Source organism: Siphateles boraxobius, unplaced genomic scaffold, assembly GCF_051911475.1.
Source record: "Siphateles boraxobius isolate OS27281-9 unplaced genomic scaffold, OSU_SipBor_1 246, whole genome shotgun sequence".
In the NCBI taxonomy this organism is placed as follows: Eukaryota; Metazoa; Chordata; class Actinopteri; order Cypriniformes; family Leuciscidae; genus Siphateles; species Siphateles boraxobius.
The window spans coordinates 102,660-127,325 of record NW_027508862.1 but is presented as its reverse complement, the minus strand read 5'-3'; the positions used below and the strand labels follow the sequence as shown (position 1 = coordinate 127,325).

At 39.7% G+C, this 24,666-nt stretch overlaps 1 protein-coding gene across 2 annotated transcripts; it reads right to left on the bottom strand.

The window, feature by feature from the left end:
* Positions 1-233: 233 nt before the first annotated feature.
* On the bottom strand, positions 234-24,332 carry LOC143749412 (histone-lysine N-methyltransferase SMYD1-like). Of its 2 annotated transcripts, none has more exons than XM_077241901.1 (11): positions 24,286-24,332; positions 20,079-20,288; positions 17,680-17,856; positions 10,252-10,465; positions 9,836-9,966; positions 9,125-9,163; positions 7,414-7,609; positions 6,482-6,574; positions 3,263-3,426; positions 1,938-2,106; positions 234-426 (listed from the first exon to the last, which is right to left on the bottom strand). In XM_077241901.1, exons 1-11 carry the CDS (start codon positions 24,315-24,317, stop codon positions 283-285), a joined length of 1,569 nt encoding a protein of 522 aa, XP_077098016.1. In that variant the 5' UTR covers positions 24,318-24,332; the 3' UTR covers positions 234-282. The 2 variants fall into 2 exon arrangements, with proteins under 2 accessions (XP_077098016.1, XP_077098017.1); XM_077241902.1 differs by lacking the exon at positions 24,286-24,332 and adding an exon at positions 20,362-20,832.
* Positions 24,333-24,666: the final 334 nt, after the last annotated feature.

The following is a 24,666-nucleotide window of genomic DNA, read 5'->3' as shown; positions in this document are numbered from 1 at the left end:
TTGTTTAAAGCAAAAACTCACTTAATTTTGATTTCCCCAGAAAAAAAGACATAATATCGTATGGTATTTTACAACTTTAGTAAATGCATCTTGATTTAATATTTTTTTTTATATTTTGACTGGAAACAAGACAAAAATACTATGTAAGAAAAGCATTTTTTGCAGTGTTTGTTTGTGAATGGCAAATGTTGGTGATTTTCGGGACTAGATTGAATCAAATCTCCACCATGTGATCTGTTGAAAATGCCTTTATTAGAGTGCAGATTCTTGCGTAGATCAGGTTTATGAAGTGGCTTTGATTTGCACTTGTTCTCCAGCGATGTTCATCAGAGGTTTGCTTGAGAGAACAGCTTCCCTCATGTTTTGATAGACGAACTCGTTCTCTTTAAACAGACGAAGCTCCATCTCTGTCTGCGTGCGCATCGCCTGAAAACACACATTTCACATCATCCAAGCTCACAATGCAAACAAACTCTCACAAACCCAACATCAAATCTTTCTCAACCCACAATGACTCTCAGGGAAGTGTCATTTGTGTGTGTGACTTACTTTAGCATTAATTAACATTAATTCTGAATGTTTTTTTCATGCACAGCTCAGTTTTAAGGTCTATTTTGCTTCTATAACATCAGACAAGAGGAAAGAAAACATCTAAAATACACATTTAAATATTTGATTGCACTTTATTTGCATCTGTGGATTACAAAATGTAATGTCTTAATATTCTGTGATTAATCAACTGGGGAAATGGCGATATCTAGTAGTCTTGCCTTAAAAATAATGTTTTCATTCACTGGAATATCATTACAATAAACTGTAAAATGATGAATTGTGTTCAAATGGTACCAACATTTTGCATTAATTGATATTAAAATGTCATGCTTTCGCTGTCTACAGTCAGAGCCGGCCCGAGCCTCTTGGGGCCCTAAGCAGGATTTGATTTGGGGGCCCTCCCACTACGCGAAGTCACCTGTGCTTGACGATTATTGACACAAATGTCACGCAATAGTGATACATTATAAATTAATACAGTGAGGTTATGTATTAATACAAAATAAATAGGAAAAAATGCCCAAATTTTTTTAATTTAAATTTGACATTAAAACATGTTTGGAAAAATATCTAAAAGTTGAAATTTAAAAGCAACACAAACTAAAATAGATGGCTACTTAAATAAAAAAGTTGTAACTTTTAATTTACTCTTTTACTAACTCTTGAAACTTCTTAAAACAAACTATCTCAAAACATATAAAATAAATTATTTGCATAAAATAATGACGAAACTGAGAAATCAGAAACATAATAAGAGCAAGGGTTCAACAATGACAATTATTGTTGAAAACTGTAAAAATATTATTATTATTTCTCAACTGTCTCAATACAGTGTAACTGTCCTCAAAATCTTTTTTATTATTATAAAAATAAAATAATGCTATTATCTTCCTGACATCATATTTAAGTGACACTTTATGTCTTAAGGTCGTCGTTGTCATCATCATCATCATCATCATCATCAGTATTTCATTGATATCGGCCTCATCAAGGTCAAAAGGTCAACTCTGTTACAGGAGGAACACCCCAGACAGCAACATAGTGTCAGCCCAGATCCGGCACAGATCCGGCACACATCTGCCACAAATGGATTTCACACAGCCCAGATGTGGTCCGGATCTTGGCCAACACTATGTTGCTGTCTGGGACACTGACTTTCCCCACGGTAACATTCAACATCTGGCACACATCTGGCACACATCTGGCACACATCTGGCACACATGGATTTCACACAGCCCAGATGTGGTCCGGATCTTGGCCAACACTATGTTGCTGTCTGGGACACTGACTTTCCCCACGGTAACATTCAACATCCGGCACACATCTGGCACACATCTGGCACACATCTGGTACACATCAGCCACCAGTGCAGCTGGTGTTTTACCTCCAGGTCTTTGGTGATGGGATGATGAGCTCCATGTGAGATCAGGAGGATAGCGTATGCGCGACAGATTAGCCCGTGAGCGGCCTCGATCAGCCCTGCGTGCCAGTGTGTGACGCCCGCCCTCATGATGGCCATGCCCAGCTGGGCGTTATTGGGATGGTAAAGCTTCCTAAGACCAGGAACAGGCGAAAGATTGTCTGACTGAGCACAGGTGATCAGAATTAAAGAGATTTACAGTAAATCAACAGATTGCTGGATTTCACTGGATGGAAAGAGGTCAGGGCTGGGTTTTACCACAACTGAAAGTTTGAAATAACTATTAAAAGTTTAAAGATAAAATGTTGTGCATGTTTTAACATGTTGCTACCATGTTTCAGCAAGTTACTAGAATGTTTTAACACAATTCAACACGTAACAGACATGTTTTATGAATTGGCACTTTGCTAGCATGACTTAACATGTTTGCTAACATGATTACCATGTCCTAGCATGATTTAGCACACACTGCTAGCATGTTTCTTTTATGATTTAAAACATTGATAGCATGTCTTTAGCAGTTGTAGCATGTAGCTAGCATGATTTAGTACGGTTCTAACATGTGGCTTGCATGATTTTTTTCCCCAAACCCCTTCAGTGGAAATCCCACCCTGCAGCCGATTCTAAAGTTTTCATTGGTCATGTCATTCACTGTACTAATTGCCTACACCAAACACTGATCCCTAAATCTACCCGTCACTGTAACTTAAACCAATGAAATTGGCTGCAGGGCGGGATTTCCGCTGATGGGGTTTTGGAAAAAAAATTACGCGATGATTTAGTACGGTTCTAGCATGTGGCTAGCAGTACGGTTCTAGCATGTGACTAGCAGTACGGTTCTAGCATGTGGCTAGCATGATTTAATACAGTTCTAGCATGTGGCTTGCATGATTTAGTACAGTTCTAGCATTTTGCTAGCAGTGCGGTTCTAGCATGTGGCTAGCATGATTTAGTATGGTTCTAGCATGTGGCTAGCATGATTTAATACAGTTCTAGCATGTGGCTAGCATGATTTAGTACGGTTCTAGCATGTGGCAAGCATGATTTAATACAGTTCTAGCATGTGGCTTGCATGATTTAGTACAGTTCTAGCATGTTGCTAGTAGTACGGTTCTAGCATGTGGCTAGCATAATTTAGTACGGTTCTAGCTTGTGGCTAGCATGATTTAATACAGTTCTAGCATGTTGCTAGCAAGATTTAGTACAGTTCTAAAATGTTGCTAGCAAGATTTAGCACAGTTCTAGAATGCTTTAACAGGTTGCTAGCATGATTTAGCACACAGACTCACGCGTATCCCTCCACCGCGCGCTGTGCGTATCCGGCCGCCTCTAGGAACTGCTGCTGGAAGGACAGCGTCTCGCTAGCGATGCTGAGGACGCGCAGCAGGTGCAGGTTTGTGTCTACGAACAGCGGATCCTGCTTCTGCAGACACTCGCGGCAGAGCTTAACGACCTACAGAAGAAGATCAGCGTTAGTGATCGCCACCAGCAGCGCAACTGCAACACTCTTATTTAAACTGCCTTTTATATATTGGACTAATCGAAAATCAACTTTTGATCAGTTTGTCAAAGCAAATAACCATGGAAGTTTGTTTCCGCCACAGAATAAAAAATAAAAAAGGTAATTGCAATTATCTAAGAATTGCGTGATATAAAGTCGCAGTTGTCAGAAATAAACACAATTGCAAGAAATAAACTCAGAATTCTGACTTTATAGCAAAATTGTGACTTTATATCTTGCAATTCAAATTTTATAACTCGCAATTGCGGCTTTATATCACGCAGTTCTGACTATAAATCACGCAATTCTGACTTTATATCTCACAATTCTGACTTTATAACAAGCAATTGTGACTTTATATCACGTAGTTTTGACTTTATAACACACAATTCTGACTATTTACCACGCAATTCTGACTTTATATCAGGCAATTCTGACTTTATATCAGGCAATTCTGACTTTACAACTGGCAATTGCGACTTTATATCACGCAATTATGACTTTATAACTGGCAATTCTGACTTTATATCACGCAATTCTGACTTTATAACAAGCAATTGTGACTTTATATCACGTAGTTTTGACTTTATAACACACAATTCTGACTATATACCACGCAATTCTGACTTTATACCACGCAATTCTGACTTTATACCACACAATTCTGACTTTATATCGCGCAATTCTGACTTTACAACTGGCAATTCTGACTTTATATCACGCAATTCTGACTTTATAACTGGCAATTCTGACTTTATAACACGCAATTCTGACTTTATAATTGGCAAATGCGACTTTATATCACGCAATTCTGACTTTATAACTGGCAATTCTGACTTTATATCACGCAATTCTGACTTTATAACTGGCAATTCTGACTTTATATCACGCAATTCTGACTTTATAATTGGCAAATGCGACTTTATATCACGCAATTCTGATTTTATATCACGCAGTTCTGACTTTATAACACGCAATTCTGACTTTATAACACACAATTCTGACTTTATACTACGCAATTCTGACTTTATACCACGCAATTCTGACTTTATACCACGCAATTCTGACTTTATAACTGGCAATTCTGACTTTATAAACCGCAGTTCTGACTTTATAACTGGCAAATGCGACTTTATATCACGCAATTCTGACTTTATATCACGCAATTCTGACTTTATAACTGGCAAATGCGACTTTATATCACGCAGTTCTGACTTTATATCACGCAGTTCTGACTTTATAACTGGCAATTCTGACTTTATAACACACAATTCTGACTTTATAACACACAATTCTGACTTTATACCACGCAAATCTGACTTTATATCACGCAATTCTGACTTTATATCACGCAGTTCTGACTTTATAACTGGCAATTCTGACTTTATACCACGCAATTCTGACTTTATACCACGCAAATCTGACTTTATATCACGCAATTCTGACTTTATATCACGCAATTCTGACTTTATACCACGCAATTCTGACTTTATACCACGCAATTCTGACTTTATACCACGCAATTCTGACTTTATATCACGCAGTTCTGACTTTATATCACGCAATTCTGACTTTATATCACGCAATTCTGACTTTATACCACGCAATTCTGACTTTATACCACGCAATTCTGACTTTATACCACGCAAATCTGACTTTATATCACGCAATTCTGACTTTATACCACGCAATTCTGACTTTATACCACGCAATTCTGACTTTATACCACGCAAATCTGACTTTATATCACGCAATTCTGACTTTATATCACGCAATTCTGACTTTATACCACGCAATTCTGACTTTATACCACGCAATTCTGACTTTATACCACGCAATTCTGACTTTATATCACGCAGTTCTGACTTTATATCACGCAATTCTGACTTTATATCACGCAATTCTGACTTTATAACCCACAATTCTGACTTCATATCACGCAGTTCTGACTTTATAACTGGCAATTGCGACTTTATATCACGCAATTCTGACTTTATATCACGCAGTTCTGACTTTATATCACGCAATTATGACTTTATAACTGGCAATTATGACTTTATAACTGGCAATTCTGACTTTATATCTGTCACGTTCTCTATGTGTTTAGTTATGTTCTGTGATCTTGTTTCCCCCTGTCTTTGTGATTTTGGTTTAGTACTGTTAGTTTTTCCCGCTCCTCGTTTGTGTTCAGTTTCTTCACCTGTGTTCAGTTAATTATCCCATTAGTCCCAGTTCTTTTAAGCCCTGTGTTTTCCCTCAGTATTTGTTGGTCGTCGTCCTTGTATGGTTGTGTTTTCCCTGAAGTTCCTGGTCACAGGGGAGGATATGGGCGATATAGTCCAGTTCCGAGTCCAGTTAAACCAGAACCAGTCATCTGCACAGTCAAGTTTATTTATGGCCCGGTCTGGCACCGTCCTGCGCCAGAGCCCGTCGATCCTGCGCCAGAGCCCGTCGATCCTGCGCCAGAGCCCGTCGATCCTGCGCCAGAGCCCGTCGATCCTGCGCCAGAGCCCCATTAAAATTTTGGGGGGGCGCCCACCCAAAGGGCCCGACAGCGCCCGTCGATCCTGTCAATTTTCCCATTAAAATTTTGGGGGGGCGCCCACCCGAAGGGTCCGACAGCTCCGTCAACTCAATTGCGACTTTATATCACGCAATTCTGACTTTACAACTGGCAATTGCGACTTTATATCGCGCAATTCTGACTTTACAACTGGCAATTGCGACTTTATATCACGCAATTCTGACTTTACAACTGGCAATTGCGACTTTATATCACGCAATTCTGACTTTACAACTGGCAATTGCGACTTTATATCACGCAATTCTGACTTTACAACTGGCAATTGCGACTTTATATCGCGCAATTCTGACTTTACAACTGGCAATTGCGACTTTATATCGTGCAATTGCGACTTTATATCACGTAGTTTTGACTTTATAACACGCAATTGGAACTTCATATCACGCAATTCTGACTTTATATCACACAGTTCTGAAAACTGACCTCGTGGAAGTTTCCTCTAGTACGAGCCTCTTCGATCTTCACCAGAGCCTGAAGACTGAACTCTGTGGCCTCCTTCAGCACTTCAGCGGACGGCTGCAGACAGAAGAAACCGGCCATTATAGAAACTAGGAATAGGATTTATACTTCCCATCATGCTTTGCACGGGGCTGATAGGGAGAGTAAATGTTGAAATAAAGTGTTATTTTATGCAATTTTTATCAAGATGAGAAATAATGTTCTATTATGTGGGTATTTAAAGTCCCCCTGTAGTAAATCCTTTTATCCCTTAACTCATCTTTGATCACCAAAATGACTTGTAAATGTTTTTTTTTCCGTGGAAAACCTGTTTATGCCTTAAAATATCTTGAATGTAACTCGACACCCTTGCTCATTTAGTATGCGTGTTTCTATGAATATGCAAATGAGCCCCGCCTCCACTCACTCACTCACTCAGAGATCCACTGGTTGACGATCACACGTTGATCTGATTGGTTACAAGGTAGTTTGTGACGTCAGAAACACCAGCGATTTCAAAGCGTGTTTTTGAGACTGTCTTTGGTTCACTGCAGTTTTAAGGAGAAAATACTCAGCAATGCTGTCGACTTATGAATTTACACATGGTTTGTCTTAAAGCATATTAAAAACACCACATAGACATACAAATAACATAAAAAACTTGCGGGGCTCATTTGCATATTCATAGAACCGCGTATACTAAATGAGGCAAGGGTGTTGAGTTACATTCAAGCTATTTCAAGGAAAAAACTTTAAAATATGTAATTTTGGTGATCAAAGATGAGTTTTAGGGGATAAAATTATTGACTGCAGGGGGACTTTAAACGATTGTAGCTTATAAATACATGAAGCACCTGACAGAACCCTTTATGCTTCTATATAAAAGCTTTTCTTTTGTGTTTCTGGCTGATATGAACCTTCTGTCCGTCTGCGTCTCTGACGGCCGTCATCAGGTCGTCTTTAATGCCGTTGGTGCAGTGCTCACACTTGCAGTCGAAGTAATACTGTTGCTTCAGCAGTCGCTGCCGGTCCTTGGACACGTTCAGAAAGTCCACGTAACTCACGGTCAGCTCTTCCCCTTCGGAGATGCTTCCCAGAGCCCTCAGCTCGATCCTGACAGCGTTCCCAGAGTTCAGTGCGTGCGAGAACACAGAGACACAGAGTCAATGATGCTGTATGTGTAATGATGCTGTAACACTCTTTCTTCAACAACAACCAACAGAGTGGAGGCTTGTTTCTGCCACCAAAAAAATAATTTAAAAAGTAAATGCGATTTTTTTTTATTTATTATTCTGACGTAATTTTTACTATAGAGAGCCTAAGCCCCTCCTCTTCCGATGGACCATGGGACCTTATTTCGGAAAAATATTGTATGGTAGTCAACGGCGAGAGACAACAAATATTTGGATCCCGTTTGAATTGTGCCCTGAATTACACATATGATGTTTGTCATGAAAAAGTAGTAGTGACGTTTAAAGAACAAAAACTAAAATGTTTCAGAAAAAAAGATGAATAAACAACACTTTAGTGCTAATGTTTTGAGAACATTATTAAAGATCAGATAACTTTGAACAAATGTTTTATTATTGTTACTGGAAGAATAATTGCTCATAACTTTAAGAGAATCTTGCCAGAACTTTCCCTGTTAGCTGACGATTACCTTTTTAATTATTGTCTGGGGCAGAAACAAACTTTCATAATTCAGTTTTACAAAACTAAGGGATTATTTTGATGTCATTGCATTCCTAAAATAAATGTACAATGTAGTTGTTGTGTTAGTACAAAAACCAAAAATCCCAAAAAGCTATTTATGCAACTCACATGCAACACCATGTTAGATCAAATCAAAAATATTTTATGATGAAGACAGTGAATCAGTTCCTCAGAGCAACATGACATGTGACACAGACGAAAGAACATGATGACTTGACATGTTCTCGAATAACTCTTGAATAACTATCAGACTGGGTTTTATAAGGATGTCTTGAGATATTGTACATAATAATTACTAAACATTTATTCTCATTTCTGTGTATTTTCCGCTTCACAATAGGGTTTAATTAATCACTTACTGCATTAACTTTCTTGAACTAAAGATGCATAATATGTTGAAAGATAGATGATGAATAAATGCTGTAAACATAAACAAATACATTTTTAAGGTTGTATAGATACACATTAGCGCATTATGACCAAATGTTGTAACAACGAACAATAGAATATTTCTAAATTAACATTAACTTGTGAAATAGACTGGTATTAATTGCATGTACATGATAACTTTTAACAAGTTCAGCCTTACTGTAAAGTGTTACCAAGTAGAAATTATTATAAGCTGGTACGACTTTATTGCTTCCATAGGTGAACATGAAAAGTTATTTTAATATTTTAAAGACAGTTGACAAATGTAAAAAAAACTCATGGTTCTTTTTTTGTGTCCTTTTGAGGCCTGAAAGTTTCAGTTCTCGTTCGTTGTAATTGCATGGAAATGAGAAAGAAAGTCATAGAAGTTTGTAACGACACCTAATTTTAATTTTTAGGTGAACAATTGCTTTACGTGAAGACATGGACATGATGCTGTCAGTTAGACGGGGTCAAAGGTCAGATGTTAGTGTTAAACTGACTCACCTTTTCTCTGAGTGGAATGAAGCATCCAGAGCCGTCTGACTGCAAGGGAGGAACACACACACACACACACACACACACACACACACACACACACACACACGCTTTAAGCTGTTTGAGCTCAGCTCTGATCACATCTTTATGAATTCTCAAACTCACCAGCCATGATTGAGGATGACGGTGCACACACACACACACACACACACACACACACACACACCGTGATTGAGGATGACAGTGCACACACACACACACACACACACACACCTGCCGTGATTGAGGATGGTGGTACACACACACACACACACACACACACACCGTGATTGAGGATGACGGTGCACACACACACACACACACACACACACACCTGCCGTGATTGAGGATGGCGGTGCACACACACACACACACACACACCGTGATTGAGGATGACGGTGCACACACACACACACACACCTGCCGTGATTGAGGATGACGGTGCACACACACACACACACACACACACACACACACACACACACCTGCCGTGATTGAGGATGACGGTGCACACACACACACACACACACACACCTGCCGTGATTGAGGATGACGGTGCACACACACACACACACACACACCTGCCGTGATTGAGGATGACGGTGCACACACACACACACACACACACACACCTGCCGTGATTGAGGATGACGGTGCACACACACACACACACACACACACCTGCCGTGATTGAGGATGACGGTGCAGTTCGGCCAGCAGTCGTGATTGACGAGGCAGAGGTTTGGAAAGAGGCCGACGCCCACCGCCTGAAGACCCCTCTGATCACTCAGCGTGAAGCCGTTGCAGTTAATCTGAGGAACACACACACACACACACACCTCTGATCACTCAATGTGAAGCCATTGCAGTTAATCTGAGGAACACACACACACACACACATCTCTCATCCCAGCAGAGGAGCGTACACAAGGTCAAGTCTCCTTCATTAATACAGCGCTTTAACAATACACACTGTTTCACAGCAGCTTTACAGTGATAATAGGAGATTACAGTAACATAGATTGTTTAGGCTTTACAGCAGATCTAGAATAAAGTTACTGTCCAGATAAAGTTAGCAGTGAGGGATCTCTGCCTACCACACCGAAGAGATGCGACACATAGTCCTCTCCGACGGCTCTCCTCTTCTTAGGCCAGTAGTTGTAGAAGTGTTGCACGTCGACCTTGAGGTCCTTCAGGTCCTCGGGGCTCATCTGGGTCAGGTGATCCTCCAGCAGGTCAAGGGTCGTGAGCTGAGCGTCCGACACCAGACCCGTGTCCTTCCGGATACGCCACATGATACGAGCGGCCAGACTGACATCACAGGACATTCAGAACACTTATTTTCTTGGGATAAAGTCACCAACACTTATTAAAGGGATAGTTCTCCCATAAATCAAAATTAGCCCATGATTTTCTCTCCCTCAGTTCATCCTAGTTGTATATTCTTCTTTCAGACTAATACAATTAAAAAATGTCCTGGATCTTCCAAGCTTTATAATGGCAGTGAATGGCTGTTTCTGTTTTGAAGTCCATAAAAGTTCATCCATCGATCATAACAGTGTATATATCCATCATAAAAGTGCATCTATCCATCATAAAAGTGCAACTATCCATCATAAAAGTGCAACTATCCATCATAAAAGTGCATCTATCCATCATAAAAGTGCAACTATCCATCATAAAAGTGCATCTATCCATCATAAAAGTGCATCTGTCCATCATAAAAGTGCATCTGTCCATCATAAAAGTGCATCCGTCCATCATAAAAGTGCATCTGTCCATCATAAAAGTGCATCTGTCCATCATAAAAGTGCATCTGTCCATCATAAAGGTGCATCTATCCATCATAAAAGTGCAACTATCCATCATAAAAGTGCATCTATCCATCATAAAAGTGCAACTATCCATCTTAAAAGTGCATCTGCCCATCATAAAAGTGTAACTATCCATCATAAAAGTGCAACTATCCATCATAAAAGTGCAACTATCATCATAAAAGTGCATCTGTCCATCATAAAAGTGTAACTATCCATCATAAAAGTGCAACTATCCATCATAAAAGTGCAACTATCATCATAAAAGTGCATCTGCCCATCATAAAAGTGCATCTGTCCATCATAAAAGTGTAACTATCCATCATAAAAGTGCAACTATCCATCATAAAAATGCATCTGTCCATCATAAAAGTGCATCTGTCCATCATAAAAGTGCATATATCCATCATAAAAGTGCATCTATCATCATAAAAGTGCATCTATCCATCATAAAACTGCATCTATCCATCATAAAAGTGCATCTGTCCATCATAAAAGTGCATCTGTCCATCATAAAAATGCATCTATCCATCATAAAAGTGCATCTATCCATCATAAAGGTGCATCTATCCATCATAAAAGTGCATCCATCCATCATAAAAGTGCATCTATCCATCATAACAGTGCATCTATCCATCATAAAGGTGCATCTATCCATCATAAAAGTGCATCTGTCCATCATAAAAGTGCATCTATCCATCATAAAAGTGCATCCATCCATCATAAAAGTGCATCTGTCCATCATAAAAGTGCATCTATCCATCATAAAAGTGCATCTATCCATCATAAAGGTGCATCTATCCATCATAAAAGTGCATCCATCCATCATAAAAGTGCATCCATCCATCATAAAGGTGCATCTATCCATCATAAAGGTGCATCTATCCATCATAAAAGTGCATCTGTCCATCATAAAAGTGCATCTATCCATCATAAAGGTGCATCTATCCATCATAAAAGTGCATCTATCCATCATAAAGGTGCATCTGTCCATTATAAAAGTGCATCTATCCATCATAAAAGTGCATCTATCCATCATAAAAGTGCATCTATCCATCATAAAGGTGCATCTGTCCATTATAAAACTGCATCATATCCATCATAAAAGTGCATCCATCCATCATAAAAGTGCATCTATCCATCATAAAGGTGCATCTATCCATCATAAAAGTGCATCTGTCCATCATAAAAGTGCATCTATCCATCATAAAAGTGCATCTATCCATCATAAAGGTGCATCTATCCATCATAAAAGTGCATCTATCCATCATAAAGGTGCATCTGTCCATTATAAAAGTGCATCTATCCATCATAAAAGTGCATCTATCCATCATAAAAGTGCATCTATCCATCATAAAAGTGCATCTATCCATCATAAAAGTGCATCCATCCATCATAAAAGTGCATCCATCCATCATAAAAGTGCATCTATCCATCATAAAGGTGCATCTATCCATCATAAAAGTGCATCTGTCCATCATAAAAGTGCATCTATCCATCATAAAAGTGCATCTATCCATCATAAAGGTGCATCTATCCATCATAAAAGTGCATCTATCCATCATAAAGGTGCATCTGTCCATTATAAAAGTGCATCTATCCATCATAAAAGTGCATCTATCCATCATAAAAGTGCATCTATCCATCATAAAAGTGCATCTATCCATCATAAAAGTGCATCTATCCATCATAAAAGTGCATCCATCCATCATAAAAGTGCATCTATCCATCATAAAGGTGCATCCATCCATCATAAAAGTGCATCTATCCATCATAAAAGTGCATCTATCCATCATAAAAGTGCATCTATCCATCATAAAAGTGCATCTATCCATCATAAAAGTGCATCTATCCATCATAAAGGTGCATCTATCCATCATAAAAGTGCATCTGTCCATCATAAAAGTGCATCTATCCATCATAAAAGTGCATCTATCCATCATAAAAGTGCATCTATCCATCATAAAGGTGCATCTATCCATCATAAAAGTGCATCTATCCATCATAAAGGTGCATCTGTCCATTATAAAAGTGCATCTATCCTTCATAAAAGTGCATCTATCCATCATAAAGGTGCATCTATCCATCATAAAAGTGCATCTATCCATCATAAAAGTGCATCTGTCCATCATAAAAGTGCATCTATCCATCATAAAAGTGCGTCTATCCATCATAAAAGTGCATCTGTCCATCATAAAAGTGCATCTATCCATCATAAAAGTGCATCTATCCATCATAAAAGTGCATCTATCCATCATAAAGGTGCATCTGTCCATTATAAAAGTGCATCTATCCATCATAAAAGTGCATCTATCCATCATAAAGGTGCATCTATCCATCATAAAACTGCATCATATCCATCATAAAGGTGCGTCTATCCATCATAAAAGTGCATCTATCCATCATAAAAGTGCATCTATCCATCATAAAGGTGCATCTATCCATCATAAAAGTGCATCTGTCCATCATAAAAGTGCATCTATCCATCATAAAAGTGCATCTATCCATCCTAAAAGATCATCTATCCATCATAAAGGTGCATCTATCCATCATAAAAGTGCATCTATCCATCATAAAAGTGCATCTATCCATCATAAAAGTGCATCTATCCATCATAAAAGAGCATCTATCCATCATAAAAGATCATCTATCCATCATAAAGGTGCATCTATCCATCATAAAAGTGCATCTATCCATCATAAAGGTGCGTCTATCCATCATAAAAGTGCATCTGTCCATCATAAAAGTGCATCTATCCATCATAAAAGTGCATCTATCCATCATAAAAGTGCATCTATCCATCATAAAGGTGCATCTATCCATCATAAAAGTGCATCTGTCCATCATAAAAGTGCGTCTATCCATCATAAAAGTGCATCTATCCATCATAAAGGTGCATCTATCCATCATAAAGGTGCATCTATCCATCATAAAAGTGCATCTATCCATCATAAAAGTGCATCTATCCATCATAAAAGTGCATCTATCCATCATAAAGGTGCATCTATCCATCATAAAAGTGCATCTATCCATCATAAAGGTGCGTCTATCCATCATAAAAGTGCATCTGTCCATCATAAAAGTGCATCTATCCATCATAAAAGTGCATCTATCCATCATAAAGGTGCATCTATCCATCATAAAAGTGCATCTATCCATCATAAAGGTGCGTCTATCCATCATAAAAGTGCATCTATCCATCATAAAGGTGCGTCTATCCATCATAAAAGTGCATCTGCCCATCATAAAAGTGCATCTGTCCATCATAAAAGTGCATCTGTCCATCATAAAAGTGCATCTATCCATCATAAAGGTGCATCTATCCATCATAAAAGTGCATCTATCATCATAAAAGTGCATCTATCCATCATAAAGGTGCATCTATCCATCATAAAGGTGCGTCTATCCATCATAAAAGTGCATCTATCCATCATGAAAGTGCATCTATCCATCATAAAGGTGCGTCTATCCATCATAAAAGTGCATCTGTCCATCATAAAAGTGCATCAGTCCATCATAAAAGTGCATCTATCCATCATAAAAGTGCATCTATCCATCATAAAAGTGCATCTATCCATCATGAAAGTGCATCTATCCATCATAAAAGTGCATCTATCCATCATAAAAGTGCATCTATCCATCATAAAGGTGCATCTATCCATCATAAAAGTGCATCTATCCATCATAAAGGTGCGTCTATCCATCATAAAAGTGCATCTGTCCATCATAAAAGTGCATCTATCCATCATAAAAGTGCATCTGTCCATTATAAAAGTGCATCTATCCATCATAAATGTGCATCTATCCATCATAAAAGTGCATCTATCCATCATAAAGGTGCATCTATCCATCATAAAAGTGCATCTATCCATCATAAAGGTGCGTCTATCCATCATAAAAGTGCATCTGTCCATCATAAAAGTGCATCTATCCATCATAAAAGTGCATCTGTCCATCATAAAAGTGCATCTGTCCATCATAAAAGTGCATCTGTCCATCATAAAAGTGCATCTATCCATACAGCGAGACTATTGGACAACACTGGGAAAGCGTGCCCTTTAGGAGTTATGTGGAGATATACATATGGACTAACCCGAAGGTTGTACTGCATATGAGATACTGGGTGATTTAGCCCAAGGGAAAGACACAGGCTTCCATTTAGGAGCAACCGTGGAAGAATACACATATGGAACCCGGCCTAGACCTGGGCCCGCAATCCTAAACAATCTTAATGCAAAGAGTAGCTCCTAGTGACAAAATTCTAAGCAAATTAGAAATGTGGGCGTTTACTCCTAAAATTAAAGAAAAAATCCTAGTAAAGAAGAAAGTAATTCAGAAAGCATCTTAACCCTTCAAAGAGGTCTTAAGGTCAAAATTGTTAGGAGCACGGACGAGGACTTTTAAGAGGCTTAAGAGTTTTTTTAGCAGAGGAGAAAATGGCAGAAAGACGAAGAGGGAGAAGAAATGCATTGCAGACAATAGATGACAGTGAGTTAATAAGACACTATAGATTAGATCGTGCAGGGATCATGTTTGTGACCGATTTTATTAGAGACACAATAACATCTCCGACACAGCGCAGGAATGGCATAGTGCCAGAAATTAAATCACAACTGTACATTAAGATATTTGTCAGCTGGGAAAATGCATCAACGCAGCAGTGATGATTTGGGTCTGTCACAAACTTCTGTAAGCAGAACGATCACAAACAATTACAGGACTTTCAGAACCTCTTATTGTGTCGCAGTTCATTTAGTTTCCACTGGACATTCCCACATTGCAGGCTCAAAAAATGCATTTATGAATATAGCAGGCTTCCGCACAAGGAGGGGGAATGAACCGTAAATAATTTATTATTAACCGCTATAAGTTCCCACGTCTGCTTCTGTGCTGTGACACCCGGCCTGATTTTCCTTAAAGGATGGCCTTGTGTTCAACCACTAACTGGGCTCACAGTAAACACTGTTCCTCGGTCCAGTTCAGCTTTCTTGTCCTTCTTGTTTTTTATTCCATGTTTGCTACATTAAAACCAACATTCAAACCACCACTTAAATAGACAGTGGAACAATTTTTATCATTCTAATCCAATCAAATACCTTATAGGAAATTAACAGTTTGGTAAATAAAAAAAAAGGATTTATATACACAAATATAATGTGTGTGTGTGTGTATGAGAATGGTCAAATAGGAAAAATTACGCATGTAATTTCAAAGTGAAGGCTTAGAATAGACCCTAATCACTCTTTTTTTCCTTCTTGGACAACCAACCAATCACAGTCTTCAAAAGATTGTGTCATACATAGCAACGGGGTCAGCCCCGCCTCCTCACTAAGATAAAAGTTTTTGTCTTTTCCTTACTCAGAGTTGCTCTCAGATCGGTCCCGAATCACTCTTAAGCTAAGACTCCTACGTAAAAGTTTTTAAGCTAAATTAAGAGTTTTCTAAAAGGATTCTTAGATTCTTTAGGAATACGGGCCCTGGTTCTCAAGGATTTAACAGATAAAGGCCTGGTGCCGGACGCTCCCCCAGGTCCGGGCCGAGGGTGCTGAGGAGTCTCAGTGTTACTCTCAGTAACCAGAGCTGGGCCTCTCAGTTCTTCTACATGAGGAGACTGGCTCTACACAAGGCTATAGAACCTAGCGAATGTGTTAGGTGTCGCCCAGCCCGCAGCTCTACAGATTAGCAAGGCGCCATGTGCCAACGCCCAGGAGGATGCAACGTCTCTCGTAGAGTGAGCACGCAACCTGGGTGGGGGGCACGTCTTGTGCTTGGTAAGCCAAGGCGATGGCGCTCACTGTCCAGAGGTCAACCTCTGCTTGGACACAGCTTTCCCTTCTGCTGGTCTCCGTAACAGACAAGGAGCTGGTCTGACGTCCTGAAGCTTTGAGTTCTGTCCACGTACAGTCGCAGGGTGTGGATGGCACAGAGCAAAGTCAGGGCTGGGTCTGCCTCCTCCAGGGGCAGCGCTTGCAGGCTCACCACCTGGTCCCTGAAGGGAGTGGTAGGAGCCTTGGGCACATAGCCGGGCCGGGGTCTCAGTACCACGTGGCCGTCAACCGGCCCGAACTCTTTTACAAGGTAGTTTGTGACGTCAGAAACACCAGCGATTTCAAACCGTGTTTTTGAGACTGTCTTTGGTTCACTGCAGTTTACATGCAGTTTTCTGACGTCACAAACTACCTTGTAACCAATCAGATCAACGTGTGATCGTCAACGAGTGGATCTCTGAGCGAGTGAGTGAGTGGAGGCGGGGCTCATTTGAATATTCATAGAACCCCGTAGCCTATACTAAATAAGGCAAGGGTGTCGAGTTACATTCAAGCTATTTTAAGGCATGAAAAAATGTTATCAAGGAAAAAACATTTAAATATGTAATTTTGGTGATCAAAGTAGAGTTTAAAGGGATACAATTATTGACTTCAGGGGGACTTTAAGTAATTACCTCACGACCGCTAAAAAGTATGTTCTATCTATATAATATGGATGTCCTATTCGTATTGAGAGGAAAGCGCAACACATAGGTCTATGTAACCCTATCTAAATGTGGATGTTCGCTGACAGCAAATGTTTTCAAACCCTAAACAAAGATCGTTGAGTATATCGTGGCCTTAATATGAACTCTAAAGGGCTACATTGTTTCAACATAATGTTACATTTAAAATGCTTAGTTTTTCATTCTCAACATCAAGAAGGTCACATGACCGGACTCACCGCACGTTCTCATTGGGAGCTTTTCCAATCTTTCTGATGGCAGAGCATTCCTGCTTGTGTTCGTCCCACGCGGCGCGCTGACACGTGCGGTCGCAGTAGTGCGCGAACTTGCACTGAGCGCAGCGGTGAGGGTTTGGCTGCCGGCGGAAACAGCTGTGACACACCTGCAGAGAGAGACTGACACACACACACACGAACACACACACACACACACACACACACACACAGACACACACACACACAACTGCGTTAGACTGCAGCTTCCTCATCCAAAACACACCTACTCTCATAACGCCACTAAGACTCTTCATTACAGCGATGCAAAGTGACGCGCTCATGCTAACTGGGTGTTTATTAGGGCCCTAGAATCCGGTGATAAAATGGAATTTACTGTATAATGTGGAATGTCACGTAATTTGTATTAAATGTTTATAAATGTTAAAGTTTTATGAATTCAGTTGATTAGACATCCTTTTTGATTATTTTAAGGTGACATATTATGCCCCTTTTCACAAGATCTAACATAAAAATACCAGATGATTTACTATAGCTTGTCAAATTTGCCCCTTTTTGCGTGAGAGCAAAAACACGTAGTTTCTGTATGTGTCCCTTTAAATGCAAATGAGCTTTTGCTCCGCCTCCGTTCAGAAGAGGGCGGAGTCTTTACACGAGCTTCAGAAACTCCGGCAATAACAAAACAAGCCAATCTCACTCATCCAGAATCCCAGAATAACCAGTAGCGAGTGCAGCCTTACGGAGAGACTCAGGAAGAGTTTCTGAATGTTAGTGGAGACATTTATGTAGTTGTTGTGGAGTTACATTGATCATCTCATCATCATGTTGAACTTCTACACAAGTGTCCACAGTTCCTGAGGTGTTTATAAGACAGCGGTGACATGTTCTGGTCAATAGTGTTCAGTGCTCGTCTGTGCTCAACGACAGAACAGTTTCAGGCTTTGCTGGATCTTCTGCCGCTGCGTTAGAACTGCTCACTGTTGGCGCTTGTCGTGTGTGTAAACGTGCAGATTAATATTATAATAAGATCCTCTTCATAAATCAGAAGGAGAGCGAAATCTGATCGGCTTATTTTTTGACATGGTTGCAGAGAAAGACTCACCAGAACAAAGTTACTGGGTTTCACTTTTCACATTTTCTGAGTTGTTTGAAGCACCCGATTACAGCACACACGGGAAAGATATATCCCCTTTAAAGTTTTTCATAGGCCCCTAAAAATTAAATTTTCATTAAATTTTTTATAAAATTGTTGTAAAATTGTATGCGTTTTACGATTTCAATTAAAAAACGTTTTTTGATTATTCAAATATTGATTTAGCTATTAAAACGAAGTCCAGAAAAAATTGAGGAAATTCAGTCATACAAATTGAATAATACAGAATGTCACGTAATTTGTATATCATAAAAAAAAGTTCAGTTGTTAAAGCTTTGTGAATTCAATTGATTAAACATGTTATATTTGATTATTAAAATGTAATTAAACCATTAAAATGGAACCAGAAAAACACAGAAAATTAGGAAAAAATTAAATTCATAGGATTCAACTTTTCATTCAAAACGTTCAACTTTTAAATAGTTTTAGATTAATTAATAAATAAATAAACATATAATTAATGAAGCCCCCCCTAAAAAACCCTTAGCCAAGTTTAGTGTTTTGTTCTCCCTTTATATTTAAAATATATAAAATATTTTTACACAAAAACTTCGGGTCATTAAAAACAGATATCTCCTCCGGACGTCACTGTACTCTGCGTTAATATATTAAAATTTTGCTTTAATTATAAATCTTCTAAATCTAACAATGTCACTTTGCATGCTTAGAATTATGGCTTCATGTGACTTACATTACTGTCTATTTTAAGACGACATCACTGAAGTCATCGATCGCACCGTCCACCTTAACTCGTGTTGACGCTCATGTTTGTGTTTAGGTCGAGAACTCTGTGTTTTCTGCAGTTCAAACTCTAGGCTTTTTAAGGAGGTGAAACTGTGATGGAGTCACATGAGAGTGGAATCTCTCCCATAAACGACAAGTCAATGTTTCTCCCGGGGAAAAACACAGAATGTGCAACTAACAGGATTGACATTCCCAAAGCATTATTTTAATGTAAAGCCACGGTGATAAGGAGAAACATCTCGACTGAAAAAACCCTGGTTTAAACCATCAGCCGGCGAACATCTACACACTGACTGCAGGAACACATGCATTTATGGGGTAAAATCATAAAAGATGAATATGCCACGAGTTAGCATGTCAAAATCCACAACAGTCTTCCGAAGTATCCGTTCCCGGGTAAATCCCGATCTCACCTGTGGAACCCGGTTAAACCCCGTCTGTTAATCTCACCTGTGGAACACGGTTAAACCCCGCCTGTTAATCTCACCTGTCGAACACGACGGCGGCGAAGCTAGCCTCCGCGAACACCACCTCTCCCGGTGAAAGCTGCTTCGTGACCCGGAGCCCACGGCCTTTCTCTCCGGCCGCAAACACTTCCACGGGATCCATGTTCTCCACAGTCATGACCACACACACGCACACACACACACACACTGCCTGTGTTCCCAGCGCTTCCCTTCCAGACGACCCGGCTCGGCTAAAGATAGAGGAGAGTTAGAGTTACTGTGGGAGTATTTCTGTCCTCAGCTGTGATTGCTCATCACACGTACATGAGCTGACATCAGCAGGCACTACATCATCTTTATCTGCTTCCATATGATCTTCCAGTAAGGGTCATTTCCATTTCATGTTCATCTTTCTTTGCACTCTAATACATCTTGGGTTATTTTGTCTACCCAAATCCTGAGCCTTTTGTGTTATGTAGATGAAGGATGAACCCAATCGCAGACAGCAAATAATACACACAGGGTTTATTAACGACAAAAACAGAAAACAAAACCCACGAGGGGGCAAAACAAGACAGGATAGACTACACTAGACTAAGACTCAGACAATAATCTAACAACTAAGACAGGAACAAACATTTCTCTTAGACAAGACTTCAAACAAGTTACTCACGGCTTGATTCACACAACGTATGTCAATAAAACACACTGGACAACAAACACAAGAGGATTATAAAGGGAACACTAATGACAAGGACGGTGAAACTGACTAGACAATAATGACAAGACGAGGATAACAAGGGGGCGGGGTAGCGTAACAAGACAACACAAGCACATGGCCCAAACAACAGACCATGCGCTTGTACACAAAACATGGGTCTGTCATGATCCTGCCTCAAGACTAGGAAAAATCAAGGACATGATGGCAGAATCATGACATATTGGGTCAATTTTTTTGTGTTATTTTTCACTGTTTGTGTAGTTTTTGTGTTACCCAGATCCTGTTTCAGACGTAACAACCCAGTATTTGTGTAGTTTTTGTGTTGCCCAGATCCTTGGTCAGACGTAACAACCCAGTGTTTGTGTAGTTTTTGTGTAACCCAGATCCTGGGTCAGATGTAACAACCCAGTGTTTGAGTAGTTTTTGTGTTACACAGATCCTGGATCAGACGTAACAACCCAGTGTTCGTGTAGTTTTTGTGTAACCTAGATCCTGGGTCAGATGTAACAACCCAGTGTTTGGGTAGTTTTTGTGTTACCCAGATCCTGGGTCAGACGTAACAATCCAGTGCTTGGGTAGTTTTTGTGTTACCCAGATCCTGGGTCAGATGTAACAACCCAGTGTTTGAGTAGTTTTTGTGTTACCCAGATCCTGGGTCAGACGTAACAACCCAGTGCTTGGGTAGTTTTTGTGTTACCCAGATCCTGTTTCAGACGTAACAACCCAGTGTTTGGGTAGTTTTTGTGTAACCCAGATTCTGGGTCAGAGGTAACAACCCAGTGTTTGGGTAGTTTTTGTGTTACCTAGATCCTGGGTCAGACGTACCAACCCAATGTTTTGGCTGTTTTTATGTTACGCAGCTCTTGTGTCAGACGTAACAACCCAGTGTTTGGGTAGTTTTTGTGTAACCCAATAATTCAGACCACAGAATAAATTGTTCAAATATATATACTTTTTAAAAGGGATCTGAAACAATAAACTAAGTGCAATTTAGTGTTGTCAAAAAATATAGATTTTTCAATAGAGAGCCTAAGCCCCTCCCCTTCCGGTGGACCATGGGACATTATTTCAGATAAATATTGTATGGTAGTCAATGGCGAGAGACAACAAATATTTGGATCCCGTTTGAATTGTGCCCTGAATTACACATATGATGTTTGTCAATTTAAAAGATACATTTTAAAGTCAAGAAAGTGGCAGTTTGATGTAAAACTGTTGAGGTATAAGACTGTGAAAATACGTAATTACAAACGCAAACCCAAAAGGCGCGCATGTGACGTCATACCTTTTCTCTCAATGAATGAAGCTAACGTTACTGAAGCCAACTTTACTGAAGCTAACGTTACTGAAGCTAACGTTACTGAAGCTAACGTTACTGAAGCTAACGTTACTGAAGCTAACTTTACTGAAGCTAAGGTTACTGAAGCTAACTTTACTGAAGCTAACGTTACTGAAGCTAACGTTACTGAAGCTAACTTTACTGAAGCTAACGTTACTGAAGCTAACTTTACTGAAGCTAACGTTACTGAAGCTAACGTTACTGAAGCTAACGTTACTGAAGCTAACTTTACTGAAGCTAACTTTACTGAAGCTAACTTTACTGAAGCTAACTTTACTGAAGCTAACTTTACTGAAGCTAACGTTACTGAAGCTAACGTTACTGAAGCTAACTTTACTGAAGCTAACGTTACTGAAGCTAACTTTACTGAAGCTAACGTTACTGAAGCTAACGTTACTGAAGCTAACTTTACTGAAGCTAACGTTACTGAAGCTAACTTTACTGAAGCTAACGTTACTGAAGCTAACGTTACTGAAGCTAACGTTACTGAAGCTAACTTTACTGAAGCTAACGTTACTGAAGCTAACGTTACTGAAGCTAACTTTACTGAAGCTAACGTTACTGAAGCTAACGTTACTGAAGCTAACTTTACTGAAGCTAACGTCTGTCATGTTTTCGATAGTCTAGCGTTATAATCGTAACGTTACGCCGTCATGCCTGTGTGTTTTGTACCAGACTGCACACACACACGAGCTTGGTGTCGTACACCGTGCGAGACGAGATGTAGTTCATGGAGCGATTTTCACATAAAACTAAATGTTACTCTTCTGTTTTATGACAAACTGTGACTTTCTTGACTTTCATAATTATCTTTTAAATTGACAAACATCATATGTGTAATTCAGGCACAATATAAGTTGTCTCTCGCCATTGACTACCATACATATTGTTTCCGAAATAAGGTCCGATGAGCCGAAGCGGAGGGGCGGGGCTTAGGCTCTCTATACACATGGATACTGAAATATCTGAATATGTCCAATACTTATTTTCCACAGAATAAACACATGACACCAGCATCTCTTTCTCTCCGACAGCGAGTTACACACACCCCGCCTCTCCTCACTCACTCGCTTCATTAGCTCCGGATGAATATTGTTGCTTTTACAGGCCTTGAGTTTCGCTGTGGGATTGCGTGTATTTGCGCACAGTGGTTAAATCGTCTTTTTTAGGGGGGCCTTTATTTACAGTGATGATCATCAATCAAAATCCCGCCGTAAAATGACTTAATGTGTTTATACACCAAAGGGGCCCTTTTTCCGGTATTAATGTGTAACGGAGGCCAGCTAGTAGTCGCTGTGCGAGTAAACCTCACTCCTCTGATCTCAAAAGGCTCTCTAGCGACAGATGCTAGAGGCTGCAGTCTTTAGGCTCCTTGTTAGAGCGTCTGACTCTCATGCCGGAGACCCGGGTTCGAGGCCCGCTCGGAGCGGGTCGAGTGGGACCCGGGTGAAGAGGGGTTACATTGGTGCCGTGACCCGGATGGGAGTGAGGTTTAGGGGGTGAGTGTAACGGAGGCCAGCTAGTAGTCGCTGTGCGAGTAAACCTCACTCCTCTGATCTCAAAAGGCTCTCTAGCGACAGATGCTAGAGGCTGCAGTCTTTAGCCTCCTTGTTAGAGCGTCTGACTCTCATGCCGGAGACCCGGGTTCGAGGCCGCGGGCCGAGTGGGACCCGGGTGAAGAGGGGTTACAAATGTGTAAATATGCTGTTTATATATTATCTATTTATTATATATTTATATCTATGCTGAAAGTGAGTAATTCTAAAACGCTTAACGTGGTTTAATGCACCTAAACCGCGATCAATGATCACCAGATTTCTCTCTCAGGAGCAATATGAGACAGAAATTTGGTAATCATTGATCATGTTTTAAAACACGTTAAGCCTTTTCCTCGGCATCGGCACCAAATGTTAATGTGAGATAACTTCTATAATCGTTGGATTTCGGTTTAGTTTTTTGACAGGCTTAAGTGTTCATGACAAGATATGGCCATGAGAAATTTGGGGATCATTGATCGTTGTTTTCCAAACTTAAACCACATTAAGCGTTTTAGGATGTCCCGCTGAAAGTTTCAGCTAGCGGCAATGATCATCTAAATCTGCACTTGTTCTATTGTTGACGTTAGCTTGCCTCATTTGTTGTTTCCCTTTGCCGTATAATTTGCCTTCAAAAACAAACAAGTTCTTACCTTGCTTCACCAGAAAATACAGCTTTACACATAGGTCTACTGAATCTCAAAACAACTTCATAAAGATCAGTGGTCTAAAAGTCAACTCTTCACTCAGAGCGGGTTTTGTGTAACGTTAAACCAACGTAGCTAACATTAGCTAATGTTACTGAGCTCGCTAACATTAGCTGAATTGAAAGTTAAACATACCGACAGCTAACATTTCTTTTAACTTTTAACCTAGTTTTATAGTTTTCCTATCACTTAGAGCAATGGAGTAAAATTTTGATGGATTCGTGCGTCAGGTCTTAAAGTTACAGCAGCCTGATATTCCTGCTGCCAAATTGTTCAATGTATAATTTATTTTAATTTTACATTATTTTCATTAGATTTTTCTACAGA

Bases quoted from the DNA above. Each gene is read 5' to 3' on its own strand.
- LOC143749412 (XM_077241901.1), bottom strand. From the start codon at position 24,317: ATGTGTAAAGCTGTATTTTCTGGTGAAGCAAG. The intron at 9,967-10,251 runs GTAGGCAGAGAT...TGTGTTCCTCAG, and splicing joins TGTCGCATCTCTTCGGTGTG to ATTAACTGCAACGGCTTCAC. The intron at 3,427-6,481 runs GTCAGTTTTCAG...CTTCTTCTGTAG, and splicing joins CTAGAGGAAACTTCCACGAG to GTCGTTAAGCTCTGCCGCGA.